The sequence below is a fragment of the Anolis carolinensis genome, unplaced genomic scaffold (genome assembly GCF_035594765.1).
Source record: "Anolis carolinensis isolate JA03-04 unplaced genomic scaffold, rAnoCar3.1.pri scaffold_12, whole genome shotgun sequence".
NCBI classification, from domain to species: Eukaryota; Metazoa; Chordata; class Lepidosauria; order Squamata; family Dactyloidae; genus Anolis; species Anolis carolinensis.
In genome coordinates this window covers 20,020,573-20,037,902 of record NW_026943823.1, presented here as the reverse complement: position 1 = coordinate 20,037,902, position 17,330 = coordinate 20,020,573, and the positions used below count along the sequence as shown (strand labels likewise).

Here is a 17,330-nt window from a genome sequence, read left to right as displayed (position 1 = left end):
GTATAAGCCTAGTTTTTCAGCCCTTTTTTTAAGACTGAAAAAGCTCCCGTCGGCTTATACTCGGTTGAGGGTCCTGGTTGGTTTATATTTGGGTCATCTTATACTCAAGAATATATGGGACATTTATTATTTTTCTCTATTATTATTGGTATTATTACATTTATTATTTTTCTCTATTATTGTTGCTACTATTACATTTATTTTACTCTATTTTATTATTACTGTATTATTAATACATTTATTATTTCACTCTATTTATTATTACTTGTATTATTTTCCCTTATTTATTTATTATTATTATTATTATTATTATTACATGTATTATTTTACTCTATTATTATTAAAAGGATACGTAAGCACATTTACATTGAAGAAGATGAGAATAATGATTTGATCAGAGTTGGATAGTCTTATCTTAAATTTGAGCTTGATGTAAATATTCAAAAACATTTAACCTACTGATGCCTGAATTAATGTAATTTTATTGGTATCTATTTTTATTTCTGAAATTTACCACCCTCGGCTTATACTGGAGTCAATGTTTTCCCAGCTTTTTTGTGGTAAAATTAGGTGCCTCGGCTTATATTCGGGTCGGCTTATACTCGAGTATATACAGTACTTGAACTTTGGATGCAAGAAGACCAAAAACAGCCAAGGAGTGTTGGACTCCATTCCTGGAACCACCTGCGAGCATTGCACCACACAAGAGTCCAGGAATATAAGCAAATAGTTTATTGTAAAAATAAAAATAAAAAGCATATAAAAATCAGAAATAAGAAAGGAATAATACAGTAGAGTCTCACTTATCCAACATTCGCTTATCCAACGTTCTGGATTATCCAACACATTTTGTAGTCAATGTTTTCAATACATCGTGATATTTTGGTGCTAAATTCGTAAATACAGTAATTACTACATAGCATTACTGCATATTGAACTACTTTTTCTGTCAAATTTGTTGCATAACATGATGTTTTGGTGCTTAATTTGTAAAATCATAACCTAATTTGATTTGTAATAGGCTTTTCCTTAATCCCTCCTTATTGTCCAACATATTTGCTTATCCAACGTTCTGCCAGCCCATTTATGTTGGATAAGTGAGACTCTACTGTATATATAATCCACAAAGGTTTAGCAAAAGGTGAAAACCAAACAATAATTCAAATGTCTCATAAAGTTCCAAAAGTCCAGGAACAGCCAGAAATCCCAGATACAGCATAAATCCATAATCAGGAAGATATAACTAATAAGACTTGGACAGGAGTACATGTACAGGAACATAGAAAACTTCCAGGATATATTAAATCCAAAATCAAAGCTTGACTTGAACCAGAAGCAAGAGAACTCAGGCTTAGCTTCTCACTCTAACGCAATGTTGCCTGAACTGACCTTAAGGTAAACAGCTTGTTGCTTAATAGACACCCATAAAAGCATTCTGTTTCCCATGAATTTATTTCACAACTTTCCCACATAACCTCTCTGAATGACACAATCTATTTTCGGCTTTGATTTTTAAACAAATACATTTGTTGATCTCCATAGCTGAAAATGGATTCCCATGAGAATCCTCCTTATCACTCAGTTCTTCCCTCAACTCCTTATCTACTGTTGCTACTTCTGACTCCACTGAATGCCCTCGAGGCCCTGCACTTTCTGAGTCAGTTTTCTCAGAGAGGGGCCGGGCTGTGGCGCAGGCTGGTTAGCAGCCAGCTGCAATAAATCATTCAGACCAAGAAGTCATGAGTTCGAGGCCAGCCCGTTTTGGGATGAGCACCTGACAATTAAAAATAAAATATAGCTCCTGCTTGTTGCTGACCTAAGATAGTTGCATCTATCAAGTAGGAAATTTAGGTACCACTTATATGTGGGGAGGCTAATTTACGACACCATTAAAAAAAATCACCCAGCCGCCGTTGGAATGAGGAAGTTGCCTTTGCAGTGGATAATGGAGCAGCTGCTCTCCCTGTGGCCGGAATCAAGCATCCCCTCAGGACTATTAGTATTACTATTATTATTATTATTATTATTATTTTCCAACTGTCGTACTGGAATAACAATGATTGTTTAGTTTAACTATAACAGTTCTTGGCAGTTCTTTGTTAGAATATTACCAATGTCGGCTGCTTCTAACCTAGCGATTTTATTCCAAGTGTTTAATGCCAGTGCTAATGCTTTTTGCTTTTGCTTTTTGGTGTGTTTCTTTGCCAAGTACTTTTGCATTTTTATATCGCCATTTGTTCAGATTTTTTTTCTTTTTTATATAAATATGGACATTTTAGCTTTGTTTTTGGTTTTTTTCTCTCTTGCTCCCTTTTTGATCCTTTTAAAATCAGTTTTCCTATTTTCTATACAATCAAATGTTCTCACTCTTTCGATGTTAATTTACTCTATCTTATAAGGTAAAACTTCAATTAATTTTTTTTTTTTTAAAAAGCATACCCTCAGGAAGCTGGAAGCTGGAGAAGGTTTAAATTGCCTCTGCGTCTGTCTCTGTCTCTGTTCTATGTTTATATGGCATTGAATGTTTTCCTTACATGTGCACAATGTGATCCGCCCTGAGTCCCCTCCGGGGTGAGAAAGAAGGGCGGAATATAAATACTGTAAATAAATAATAAATAAATCATTTCCCAGACTTGAGGGCCCACCACTTTCTGTCACAGGAAAGCTCACAATCCTCTCTAAATCACAGTTTAACCATCAGCTTCTGTTGACTGATCTACAACAGGGAGACATTTATTTATTTATTTATTTATTTATTTACAGTATTTATATTCCGCCCTTCTTTCTCACACTGAAGGGGACTCAGGGCGGATTACAATGAACACATATGGCAAACATTCAATGCCAACAGACAAACTACATACAGTATAGACCAGGGGTCCTCAAACTTTTAAAGCAGAGGTCTGGTCCCCAATCCTTTAGACTGTTGAGGGGCCGAATTATCATTTGAAAAAAATACGAAAAAATTCCTATGCACACTGCATATGTCTTATTTGTAGTGCAAAACAACAACAGCAATGAAAGAACAATACAATATTTAAAAATGAAAACAATTTTAACCAACATAAACCTATCAGGATTTCAATGGGAAGTGTGGACCTGCTACTGGCCGATGAGAGAGTCAAGTTAATTAGGATTGTTGTTGTTGTTGTGTGCCTTCAAGTCATTTCAGACTTTGGCCGAGCCTAAGTCTAAAATTATTTATTTATTTGCTACATTTATTTACTACATTTATATCCCACCCTTCTCACCCCGAAGGGGACTCAGAGCAGCTGTATGTACATACAATATATTATATTATTAGCATAGCACAATATTAGTATTATATATTACTATATTGAACTATACCACTATAGTGTAATAATATATGTAATATATAACATATAATTAATATTATTATATGGTATTATTATTAGTATTATATTGTATAACATTATAATATTTTATCAGTATTATATGTATATACTATATATTATATTATTAAAACTAATATAAAAATATTATATTATAAAACTGAAGGTGGGAGCCAGGTAAAGGACCTTGGAGGGCCGCATCCGGCCCCCGGGCCTTAGTTTGGGGACCCATGGTATAGACAGACAAAGAGGCATTTAACATTTTTCCAGCTTCATGAGGCCAACTGATATTCATCAAGGAGAAACGTTCTGGCAGCTTTGAGGAACTATAATATGTCTTTCTCTCTATGAATGTGATTTGAAGGCAGGGTTGTGTTGAGAGGATTTTGCATGGGAAATTCAATCACTAAGGAAGCGGTTTGTTTTCAATCTGGAACCCGTTCCCATTCACAATTATGCTATCCTATATGAGATATAATTACTTCACTCTGGAATTCCAGAATAAGAAACCTACGGAGCTGCTTTCCTAGCACTTGGTGATGACTTATGCCCATAATTGGTGCAATGAACTCGATTTTAGTAAAACTCCCATTTGGGTTGGACCCAGACGCCTTCCAACCCAAACACAAGTTTCGCCAAGGTTAACTTTCAAGCACTTTGTTCCTGTGTCAAGTTTCAGAATATGGAAGTATTTTGCTGAATCAGGTTTTTGAGAAAATGATGGGCAGTCAGACCAGGCCTTGATAACAGGCTTGATAAGGCCAACGCTTCGTCACAGAACGGTGAGCCACTTTCGAGAACAGCTTAACATTTACCGACTGGTCTGGTATGAATAAACACTATCATTAGTCCCAATCGTGTTGGACAAAAAAGGCCAAAATCAGACTTTTTATGTACCATATCATTAGATGCTATACCTGCTGAAAGGGCTGTTTTGTGAAAAGGCTAAAGTGTTTTCCAAGAAGTGAGATAATTCAGCCTTCCTGAGAGAGAGGTGAAAGCAGAAATGTTTCTCACATTAGCATCACAGGGGGGAAAACACAAAGAACTTGGAGCACAAGTTCTGGACAAGCCAGTGGTCTGTTTAACAACTCATTATCAAGACGACTGGTTTGTGCCTCGGAGATCTTTCATTAATAAAGTTGCCATAAGTCAAAGCAAATATTAACCACAAAAAATATTCAGAATGGTCTCCTGAAATGTTAAAGTGATGTGGCTAATTTTAATGAGTGAAGACAACATTTTAAAAAGTGAATACATCTGATCTTCACTTGTGACCAACCAGTAGATGTTTTGGGAGACTACCTGGAAGCTCTTTCCATAATGCATAGCACACTCATTTATTTATTCTCACCCCAAAGGCGACACAACAACAACAACAACAACTCAGGGCGGATCGCAATGCACATATACATGGCAACCATTCAATGCCATTAGACATACTACATATAGACTGGCACAGAGGCAATTTCATATTTTCCGGCTTCCGGCTTCATGAGGGTATTCTTGATTCCGGCCACAGGGGGAGCTGCCACTTCATCGTCCCCTTGTGACACCAAGTCCTTGATGGAGTACGTCCTCATTCCTTTTTCAAGCTGCTGGAAGTTTTTTTTTATTATTTACAGTATTTATATTCCACCCTTCTCACCCCGAAGGGGACTCAGGGCGGATCACATTACACATATAAGGCAAACATTCAATGCCTTAACATAGAACAGAGACAGAGACAAACGCAGGTTCCGAGCTGGCCTCGAACTCATGACCTCTTGGTCAGAGTGATTTGTTGCAGCTGGCTGCTCACCAGCCTGCGCCACAGCCCGGTGTGGTGTCGTAAATAAGTTAAATTAGCCTCCCCGCATAAAGTGGTACCTAAATTTTCTACTCAACAGAAGCAACTGTCTTTTGAGCTCCTTAGGTCAATGGGGAGCTAGGCTATTAAATGGTCGGGGGCTCAATCCGACCTGGGCTTCGATCTCATGACCTCTCGGACAGTACTGATTTATTGCAGCTGGCTACTAACCAGCTGCGTCACAGCCTGGCCCCAACTAATAAAATTGCCAGAAGCTGATATTAAACAGGTTAGCTCATAAGTACATTTGGAAACTTGTTCTCCAGTAGATGTGCAACTGCAATACAGAATGTGGAACCACAGTGCACAGTATACAACTATATTATAGTAACAAAATTCTCACTAAGGACACGTAACAAACACTTCAGTGTGCATAGACGTTCGGAATTATTCGTACAACAACAACATGTGCACAATAAAAAGGCACACAAGTGAGCGGCACTATCACAATGAAAAGAATCGTCGTCATTAAAAGACTAGTTTTAGAAACGAAGGGACGTGATGATCCATCTAAACCTTTTTTATATTCTTGCAAAAACTGCCGGCGTGTCCTTAAACACGGTAAGGAATGGAGGCTGCAGTTATCAGCATGCTGTGATCCTAAATCAATTCTGACTCAGAAAAGAGAAATGTCTGCTAATGAATAAAGAATACTCCGTCTGAGAGCTCTATTCATTCGCAGCATGTGAGATCTGACAGAATCGGAGAACAAGATAGTATAGCTGCAGGCGTTCCTCTTGTATTTCTGTCAGGGCAATATCAGGATATAGGAACCGCAAAAACCCAGTGATTTGGGCTCAAGAGTGTCAGAGGTGAGCAGCAGAGAGATGGAAAGGTGCTCCTAAGCTTCCACTTATGGCCGAAGCAATGAGAAAAGAGTAGCAACAGACAAACTTGTGACATGATGGCAACATTCTTGGACAGCAACGGCTCCCAAAGTGACCCATTTAAGGTGGAATCAGGTGTCAAGCAGGGATGTGTTATTGCCCCCACCTTATTTTCCATCTTCATCGCTATGATACTTCACCTTGTTGACGGGAAGCTTCCCACCGGAGTGGAAATCATCTATCGGACAGATGGCAAGCTATTTAACCTCAGCAGACTGAAAGCCAAAACCAAGGTCACCACAACATCTGTTATACAACTCCAATATGCCGATGACAACGTAGTCTGTGCCTATTCAGAAGAAGACCTACAAGCCACTCTAAACACCTTCGCAGAAACATATGAGAAGCTTGGGCTCTCTTTGAACATTGAGAAAACCAAAGTGCTCTTCCAACAGGCACCAGCCAATCCCTCTGCAAAGCCAGGAATACAGCTTAACGGTGTCACATTAGAAAACGTTGACCCTTTCCGCTCCCTTGGCAGCCACCTCTCCACAAAAGTCAACATCGACACGGAAATACAACACCGCCTGAGCTCTGCGAGTGCAGCATTTTTCCGAATGAAGCAGAGAGTGTTTGATGATCGGGACATCCACAGAGATACCAAGGTGCTTGTTTACAAAGCCATTCCCCTCCCAACCCTGCTCTACGCCTGCGAAATGTAGTCTATAGATGTCACACCAAACTCCTGGAGCGTTTCCATCAGCGTTGCCTCTGAAAAATCCTGCAAATCTCTTGGGAAGACAGGCGGACAAATGCCAGCGTGCTGGAAGAAGCAAAGACCACCAGCATTGAAGTGATGCTCCTACACCATCAACTCCGCTGGACTGGCCACGTTGTCCGAATGCCCGATCACCGTCTCCCAAAGCAGTTACTCTACTCCGAACTCAAGAACGGGAAACGTAATGTTGGTTGGCAGGAAAAGAGATTGAAAGATGGGCTCAAAGTTAACCTCAAAAACTGTGGCAGAGACACTGAGAACTGGGAAGCCCTGGCCTTTGAGAACTCTGACTGGAGGTCAGCTGTGACCAGCAGTGCTGCGGAGTTCAAAGAGGCATGAATGGAGGGAGAAACGTGCCAAGAGGAAGGCCCGTCAAGCCAACCCTGACCAAGACCGCCTTCCACCTGGAAACCAATGTCCTCACTGCGGGAGAACATGCAGATCAAGAATAGGTCTCTTCAGCCATCTATGGATCCATCCCCAAGATAACAGAAATGGAGGACGATCATCCTCGAACTATGAGGGATTGCCTAAGTAAGTAAGTTTAGCATAGCATGTGCTTTGCTGCACTCTGTATCTTGCATTTGGCATTGCTCGTTTTGTGTTGGACATCAAACATATCCTCAACTTGCCAGTCCAATTGCAGAGACACATATTTCTGAAAAAATGTTGTTTTTGGAAGGAAAATGTGTTAGTTTTCTAGGATAGCCCATATGGTGCAGAAGTTTGACAAACTTAACGCAATATGGTTATGTGTTACAGTGATGGGAATAACAATAATAACAACACTATCTTTGTTTTCTCGAAGAATGAAAACCTACGGACAAGTCGAGACCTGTATCATAGCAATTCATGGTCCGATGTCGCTGTGACGCCAACGAGCCCCGGTCAGGATGACGTCTTCTGGAACATTTGTCAGCCTGAAGAACAGCCTCCTAAGGTATGAGAAAAGTCTCCGCGATACATAAAGTGGGTGTATCCTGATTCCTGAGGGAGGAGGGTGGACATTATGGGGAAGTACGTTGCATGTATGAACGGAAACGTTTGCTCCCAATCGTTCAGGTTCCTCAAAGGACAACCTCGAAATTCTACAAGAGGGACCATCTTGGTCACCAGAGTTACCCGTCAAGGTAAGATCCATATTGGTTCCTCCTCCAACTTGGGATGATATATGCCTAGCATTTGGAAAAGATATGCTTTTTGATTACAGGAATCTCAGAACTCACTTTTGTGGAGATTTGTAAAAAAGGCACCATGTGTCAGCAGCTGATTGGCTGAGCCAGCCAGGAGCCAGAATTCTGATTGGCTACTGTCTCTAGCTTGCTGCTGAGTCAAACAGTTTTAACTGTCACTTTCACCTCAGAGAGTGAAGAGAGCGCTGATTGGAAACTAGATCAATAGGTATTGCTTCGGCGGGCCATGCAGTCATGCCGGCCACATGACCTTGGAGGTGTCTATGGACAATGCCAGTTCTTTGGCTTAGAAATGGAGATGGTTGGGCTGAGACCCCTGAAAAAGAAGTGGGTTTTCGTGGTGTTCTCCTCTTGATTGGATGTTTGTTTTGATCTCCGTTCTTCACAGCACGCACCAGGTGTCCCCAGAGGAACACGCCGCAAAAGCCAACGGCAGCAGGAACTCCAATATCAACAGGCAAAGGGACTTGGGTTTCCATCAAAACAACCGACTGACTTCAGGTAAGAGTCGAAGCACGCTTTCAACTCTCCAGGCAAACAGTGGCAGAGCAACCTTTCCTTTCCTGGTCAGATGGGACAAGCAAAGAAATATTGGAGAGGCCAAACTGTCCCATTAATTCAATTGGATTTCACTATATGCTTCTATGCTACTGGTGTTTGTTTATTTTCCTTTTTTTGCCAAAAAGTGGAAGCCCATGTTTTGGCAGATCAGGGGCCATAAAACTAAACAGGTAAAATACTCTCAATACCTTGGTATCTGCTATAGATATCATCTGTCTCACAGCGACAAGCAGTAACAGCTTCGGCATATAACAACATTGCAGCAAATATCATTTCTTCTTCTTCTTCTTCTTCTTCTTCTTCTTCTTCTTATTATTATTATTATTATTATCACTATTATTATTGTATGACACAGCAAACAGAATAGATATGCTGGATTTCGTATCACAAAATCACAAGTCGAACACTTCCCAAGTGTCTAGGACTGTGTGTGTGATGTATTTTCGGATGATGTGTGCAGATCCCAGTAGGGTGGCCTTTTGCACTTGGCAGATCATGATTTTGTCAATGTCTGTTGTTTCCAAATGCCGGCTGAGATCTTTTGGCATGGCACCCAGTGTGCCCATCACCACCGGGACCACCTGCACTGGTTTCTGCCAGAGTCTTTGAAGTTCAATCTTGAGGTCCTGATAGCGGCTGAGTTTTTCCTGTTGTTTTTCATCTATGCGACTGTCACCTGGGATGGCAACATCAATGATCCAAACCTTTTTATTTTCCACAACTGTGATGTCTGGTGTGTTGTGTTCCAGAACTTTGTCAGTCTGGATTCGGAAGTCCCACAGTATCTTTGCGTGCTCATTTTCCAATACTTTTGCAGGTTTGTGATCCCACCAGTTCTTTGCTGCTGGGAGGTGAAACTTGAGGCATAAGTTCCAGTGAATCATTTGGGCCACATAGTTGTGCCTCTGTTTGTAGTCTGTCTGTGCGATTTTCTTACAGCAGCTGAGGATATGATCAATGGTTTCGTCAACTTCCTTGCACAGTCTGCATTTTGGGTCATCAGCTGATTTTTCGATCTTGGCCTGAATGGCCTTTGTCCTGATGTCTTGCTCCTGGGCTGCAAGGATCAGGCCTTCTGTCTCCTTCTTCAGGGTCCAATTCGTGAGCCAGAGCCAGGTCTTCTCCTTGTCAGCTTTTCCTTCAATTTTGTCAAGGAACTTTCCATGCAATGTTTTGTTGTGCCAGCTGTCAGCTCTAGTTTGTAGTGCGGTTTTCTTGTACTGGTTTTTTGTCTGCTGTGCTTTGAGAAGTTTCTGATTTTTGTGATTATTATTAATAATAATAATAATAATAATAATAATAATAATAATAATAATCACACAGTCCTAAACGCTTGGGAAGTGTTCGACTTGTGATTTTGTGATACGAAATCCAGCATATCTATCTTGTTTGCTGTGTCAGACTACGTCGTTGTGTCAATAATAATAATAACAAGAATAACTTTATTCTTGTTTCCCGCCCCATCTCCCCGAAGGGACTCGGGGCGGCTCACATGGGGACCAAGCCCAAAATACACCACAAAATACAACAACAATGTACATTTAAAACATGTTGCTGTAGCTATTTGTGGAAGTGGGAGCTTGTCTATGTATGTGGACACCCCAGCCATACACATATATAATATTTTCACTCTTATTATGTATCTAGAATTCAATCTGGCCCGTTGAACAAGTCCTTCGGGCCACTATGCCTGCTTTAAGACTGGGTTCTCTTATCTGTTATTCATTGAATGATTGATTATTTATTTACTTACTACATTTATATCCCACTCTTCTCACCCCGAAGAGGACTCAGAGCGGCTTACTAATCAAATGTACATACAATATATTATTAGCATAGCACAATATAAGCATTAAATTTCTATATTGTACTATATTATAATATGGTTATTATTATTAGTATTGATTGATTGATTGATTATTATACCTCTATAAAATGTTCTTTCTGGGTTATGTAGGATCATCCAGACTGGACAACCATAACCAATCCTCAAAGAAACGTGAAAATGCATCACATCCACGCCATATTTCAGTAGGTTTTCAGATATATATTGTTTTGTTGATGTTTTGTTTTCTTCTGGAGTGCTCCAGTTATATCAGGCATGGGCTGTTAGGAATGGTGGGAGTTGGAGTCCAAAACACCTGGAGGGCCCAAGTTGGCCCAAGCCTGAGTCATATAATAGTTTCAATTTACCGTATATACTCGAGTATAAGCCGACCCGAATATAAGACGAGGCACCTAATTTTACCACAAAAAACTGGGACAACATTGACTCCAGTATAAGCCGAGGGTGGTAAATTTCAGAAATAAAAATAGATACCAATAAAATTACATTAATTGAGGCATCAATAGGTTCAATGTTTTTGAATATTTACATAAAGCTCAGATTTAAGATAAGACTGTCCAACTCTGATCAAATCATTATTCTCATCTTCTTCAATGTGAATGTGCTTATGTATCCTTTTAATAATAATAATAGAGTAAAATAATACATGTAATAATAATAATAATAATAATAATAATAATAATAATAATAATAATAAATAATAATACAGGAAAATAATACAAGTACAGTAGAGTCTCACTTATCCAACATTTGCTTATCCAACGTTCTGGATTATCCAACACATTTTGTAGTCAATGTTTTCAAAACATCGTGATATTTTGGTGCTAAATTTGTAAATACAGTAATTACTACATAGCATTACTGCGTATTGAACTACTTTTTCTGCCAAATTTGTTGTATAACATGATGTTTTGGTGCTTAATTTGTAAAATCATAACCTAATTTGATGTTTAACAGGCTTCTCCTTAATATCTCCTTATTATCCAACATATTCACTTATCCAATGTTCTGCTGGCCCGTTTAAGTTGGATAAGTGAGACTCTACTGTAATAATAAATAGAGTAAAATAATAAATGTAATAATAATAATAATAAGACCAGAGTGAAATAATAAACGTGTTAATAATAATAATAATAAAAATAGCGTAAAATAAATGTAATAGTAGCAACAATAATAGAGAAAAATAATAAATGTAATAATACCAATAATAAAAGAGAAAAATAATAAATGTACCATATATTCTCGAGTATAAGCCGACCCAAATATAAGCTGAGGCACCTAATTTTACCACCAAAAAACTGGGAAAACATTGACTCCAGTATATGTATCCTTTTAATAATAATAGAATAAAATATTACATGTAATAATAATAATAATAATAATAATAATAATAATAATAATGGAAAATAATACATGTAGTAATAAATAGAGTAAAATAATAAATATAATAATAATATCAGAGTGAAATAATAAATGTATCAATAATAATAATAAAAAGAGAGTAAAATAAATGTAATAGTAGCAACAATAATAGAGAAAAATAATAAATGTACCATATATTCTGGAGTATAAGCTGACCCAAATATAAGCCAACCAGGACCCTCACCCGAGTATAAGCCGAGGGGGGCTTTTTCAGTCTTAAAAAAAGGGCTGAAAAACTAGGCTTATACTCGAGTATATACAGTACTTTTGAATGGAAGGAAGTTACCAATGTGTCCCTTCTGTTCTGTCCAGAGCCCACCTTTCTTGCTCAAGGGAAAAGACAGCAACAGCCTCCTCCGGAAATCGTTGGAATATTCGTCCTCCAGCGACGAAGTCTGCAGCAGCGATGAAGATGACGACAACAACAACAACAGTGAGGCCGGTCACGGCGTCAGGTTAGCTTTCAGATCTCTGGCTCCATTCAAGACTCCTGTGCCTTTGATGATAGATAGCACAGAATACAAGATTTCAGAAGGTCATCTTTTAAATTAGTGGAAGTCACGCAGAGGTTTAGTCCAACCGAGATCTGATGGTGAGGGTCTCCGGTGGGCCGTGTCGGCTAACTTGAAAAAATGTTGCCATAGACCAGTGATGGCCAACCTATGACACGCGTGTCAGCACTGACACGCCTAGCCATTTTTGCTGACACACTGCCACATGCAGATTGATTGGATGACTATGTCTTTTGTGGCCAATTTTGGTGTGATTTGGTCCAGTGGTTTTGTTGTTTACTCCATGGGAATTATGCACATTACATTTATATAATATACTAGCTGTGCCCGGCCACGCGTTGCTGTGGCAAAGTGGTGGTGGTATTGGTTAAAAATTGTTGTGTAATTTTTATTTGACGTTATTTTCATTTTTTAATTAATTTTATTGTAAGTTATATTTTTATTTATTATATTTTATTATTTTCTTGTATTATTTTTAGTTATTTTCTGTTATTATAGTATTTTATTGTATTAATTTTTTTAGTGTTTTTTATTATTATTTTTTGGGCTGCTAGGAGACCAAGTTGGAGGAGCTTAGCCTTCTAACTGGCAGCAATTGGATAAAAGCAATTATTCCTCTCTCTCTAATTAGGACTTTCTTTTTCTTTTCTTTTTGTTGTATCAACCTAGAGGCGTGGATGATGGGTTGTGTTGTCAAATTTCGAGGTTGGGGGGCCTGTAGTTTTGTTGTTTTGTGGGTCGCCGTGATGCCATCACTCTTTTATATATATAGATATACTAGCTGTGCCCGGCCACACGTTGCTGTGGCAAAGTCTGGTGGTATGGGAAATAAACGTATTGAGGAATTGGTGGTAGTTAAGGTCAAGGGTCAAGGTTTTACCTTACATTAAGTCCATTATAAATGGGTTATATAGCTGTGTGGAAGGGCCTTGAGTCTACACTGCCATATAATCCAGTTAAAATCAGATAATCTGTACTTTATAGGCAGTGTGGAAGAGGCCTAAGTGAGGCCTAACTCTGCCTGTCCCCTGGGCTGAGTGGGTTGCTAGGAGACCAAGTGGGCGGAGCTTAGCCTTCTAACTGGCAGCAATTGGATAAAAACAATTATTCCTCTCCCTCTAATTAGGACTTTATTTTTCTTTTCTTTTTGTTGTATCAACCTAGAGGCGTGGATGATGGGTTGTGTTGTCAATTTTCGAGGTTGTGGGGTGTTTAGTTTTGTTGTTTTGGTGGTCGCCAGGATTCCATCACTCATATATATATAGTATTCTATTATTATTGTAGTATATTATCATATTATTACTATTATATTATTATTATATTATTCATTATTCATGATTACATTGAAACTACAACCGAGAGAAATCAGCGTGGAAACTGCAAGAGGTACCATAGATTGTTGTACATGGAAATAATGGTAGTAAATAGTTTTTGATTTATTAAATACAGTTATATATTACAATTATATATATATATATATATATATATATATATATATATATATATATAATATATATATATATATATATATATATATATATATATATAGTGAAATTATGGTTTTTTTTCTCAAAGTGACACACCACCCAAGTCATGCTAGGTTTTTTGGTGAATTTTGACACACCAAGCGCAAAAGGTTGCCCATCATTGCCATAGACCAATGGTTTCTGATAAATGGCCAGTAAATTAATTTAAATACTGAGAGGCATCAACATAGAATCATAGAGTTGAAAGAGACCACATGGACCATCTGGTCCAACCCCCTGCTATGCAAGAAAAGCACAATCAAAGTATCCCAGACAGATGGCCATCCAGCCTATGTTAAAAGTTTCCAAGGAAGCTTCTTGACACCCCTGGTTGCACAGCGGGTTAAACTGCTGAACTTGCTGACCGAAAGGTTGGCGATTCGAATCCAGGGAGTGGAGTGAGCTCCCGCTGTTGGCCCCAGCTCCTGCCAACCTAGCAGCTCAAAAACATGCAAATGTGGGTAGATCAATAGGTACTGCACCGGCGGGAAGGTAAAGGCGCTCCATGCAATCATGCCAATGGCCACATGACCTTGGAGGTGTCTACGGACAATGCTAGCTCTTTGGCTTAGAAATGGAGATGAGCACCAACCCCCAGAGTGTGAGTAGATCAATAGGTACTGCTCTGGCATGAAGGCAAAGGCGCTCCATGCAGTCATGCCAATGGCCACATGACCTAGGAGGTGTCTACGGACAACGCTGTCTCTTCGGCTTAAGAATGGAGATGAGCCCCAACCCCCAGAGTGTGAGTAGATCAATAGGTACTGCTCCGTCATGAAGGTAAAGGCACTCCATGCAGTCATGCCAATGGCCACATGACTTAGGAGGTGTCTATGGACAATGCTGGCTCTTCGGCTTAAGAATGGAGATGAGCCCCAACCCCCAGAGTGTGAGTAGATCAATAGGTACTGCTCTGGCATGAAGGCAAAGGCGCTCCATGCAGTCATGCCAATGGCCACATGACCTAGGAGGTGTCTACGGACAACGCTGGCTCTTCGGCTTAAGAATGGAGATGAGCCCCAACCCCCAGAGTGTGAGTAGATCAATAGGTACTGCTCCGTCATGAAGGTAAAGGCACTCCATGCAGTCATGCCAATGGCCACATGACCTAGGAGGTGTCTATGGACAATGCTGGCTCTTCGGCTTAAGAATGGAGATGAGCCCCAACCCCCAGAGTGTGAGTAGATCAATAGGTACTGCTCTGGCATGAAGGCAAAGGCGCTCCATGCAGTCATGCCAATGGCCACATGACCTAGGAGGTGTCTATGGACAATGCTGGCTCTTCGGCTTAAGAATGGAGATGAGCCCCAACCCCCAGAGTGTGAGTAGATCAATAGGTACTGCTCTGGCATGAAGGCAAAGGCGCTCCATGCAGTCATGCCAATGGCCACATGACCTAGGAGGTGTCTACGGACAACGCTGGCTCTTCGGCTTAAGAATGGAGATGAGCCCCAACCCCCAGAGTCGGACGCGACTGGACTTAATGTCCGGGGAAAACTTTTACCTATTATTTCCTGGGGCTCCACGAGAAACCTTTGCTTCGAAAAGGGCTCCTTGGCTGAAAAAGTTTGGGAAACCCTGATCTAAAGAGCAAATGTTCTTTCCCTCTCTTATATGGAGCTTGTTTGGGATCATAATTCCCAAGATCCATGCTGGTTGGACCTAATGAGATCTGTGATCCAAGAACATCTGGTTGGGGCAAAGCTAAGCATTTTGAGTTAGCCAAATATCACTTCAGCCCGATAGGATTGGGTTTTGCTTGAGGAGGGGGAGGGAGCTCAGATGTGTGCAGCTGTACAGTGATGTGTTGTTAGATTGTGGGTTTCTTGCTGTTGTTTCTGAGTTTTCCATCCTGCCTTTTTCCTGCTTCTTTGCTCCTAGGCAACCGCTCAGCAACGGAGTGATGGGTTTCTCAAGGGCAAGAGCTCCGGATGGGATTGAACTGAAACCTCAAAGGGCTGGCATGGAGCGCAAGGTAATCGAAAGCGCCTCGGAGGGATGCACTTTGTGCCTGGTCCGGCTCCCGACTGCTAATTTGGCCACTCGTTGTGATCCGCCTTCCCAGCGATGTCTTTGACAACCACCTGCATGTTCCCAGAGCTCAGCCGCGGGAAATTTCCCAGCATTGTCGGATGGCCTGGTTTAACTTTCAGCCTCCAAAACTGGCAAAAAAAAAGCCAATTCAATTGGCTAAAAGTCTATTGAAAGGTTGGCAGTTCATGCCCGGGTCAAGGTGAGCACCTACTGTCAGCCCCAGCTCCCTGCCCACCTAACAGAAAACGTGAGTAGATAAATAGATACCGCTTTAAGCAGGGAGGTAATAAAAGGCGCCCATAAAGACATGCTGGCGATTTGATCGGGAGGATGTCTAAGGAAGATGGCATGGAAGATAGAGCGACAGCACACACACACACACACACACCTATGTCTGGAATTGAAATACAGGAAATGGAAAAGATGGGGAAAGCCTTTACCTCTGTTTATGTATTGTATGTCCTTGTTAATTGTATAACAGCACTGGATGTTTGCCATATGTGATCTGTAATCTGCCCTGAGTCCCCTTGGGGAGATAGAGCGGAAAATAAATAAAGATTATTATTATTATTATTATTATTATTATTATTATTATTATTATTATTAATAGTAGTAGTAGTAGTAGTAGTAGTATTCTAAAACAAAGTTTCTGTAGCATAATAATAATAATAATAATAATAATAATAATAATAATAATAATAACAATCAAAACACAGAAGACAAAGAATCAGTACAAGAAAACCGCACTACAAACTAGAGCTGACAGCTGGCACAACAAAACATTGCATGGAAAGTTCCTTGACAAAATTGAAGGAAAAGCTGACAAGGAGAAGACCTGGCTGTGGCTCACGAATGGGACCCTGAAGAAGGAGACAGAAGGCCTGATCCTTTCAGCCCAGGAGCAAGCCATCAGAATAAAGGCAGTTAAGGCCAAGATCGAAAAATCAGCTGATGACCCAAAATGCAGACTGGCGAAAACCCAGGCAAATACAATAACAAACATAAAACACATCAAATAACCGAAACCACGTGCCAATGAGAATTAAGCATTAACATATAAAAAATAAAATAGCAAAATCATTGGTAAAACATAAATTAAAACACAACAATAGAATCATAAAAACGAACTGGGCAAAAGTGCGCTAAGTGAGTTTTGTAAACACGAGATAGTTGATAAAGTGCTTCAAAATTGTGGGAGATCTGGAGTGGGGTGGACCCTGTGCTTTTATCAGAAAATTAACAAAGCAAAAGTGCAACCAATCATAAAGTGGACACCGAAACAAAATTTATCATGGAGATGGGCAGTTCTTATCCAAAGGCCATAACTACAACTTCCAAAGTAAGGAATACACAATTGTGAGAAATTAGAGCAAAATGGCAAATCAACGGAGAACTCCTGAATAAAACAGAGAATTTGCTAGTGTGTGAT

At 39.8% G+C, this 17,330-nt stretch overlaps 1 protein-coding gene across 1 annotated transcript in view; it reads left to right on the top strand.

Annotated features, from left to right (window-relative positions):
* The window catches only part of nrk (Nik related kinase), a 127,727-nt gene that overhangs the window by 69,526 nt on the left and 40,871 nt on the right, over positions 1–17,330 (top strand). Inside the window, exons 16-21 of the mRNA XM_062963792.1 lie at positions 7,616–7,747; positions 7,870–7,937; positions 8,389–8,501; positions 10,519–10,592; positions 12,142–12,284; positions 15,749–15,842. Of these exons, the coding sequence (XP_062819862.1) occupies positions 7,616–7,747; positions 7,870–7,937; positions 8,389–8,501; positions 10,519–10,592; positions 12,142–12,284; positions 15,749–15,842 (624 nt within the window). The remainder of the gene's footprint in view (positions 1–7,615; positions 7,748–7,869; positions 7,938–8,388; positions 8,502–10,518; positions 10,593–12,141; positions 12,285–15,748; positions 15,843–17,330) is intronic.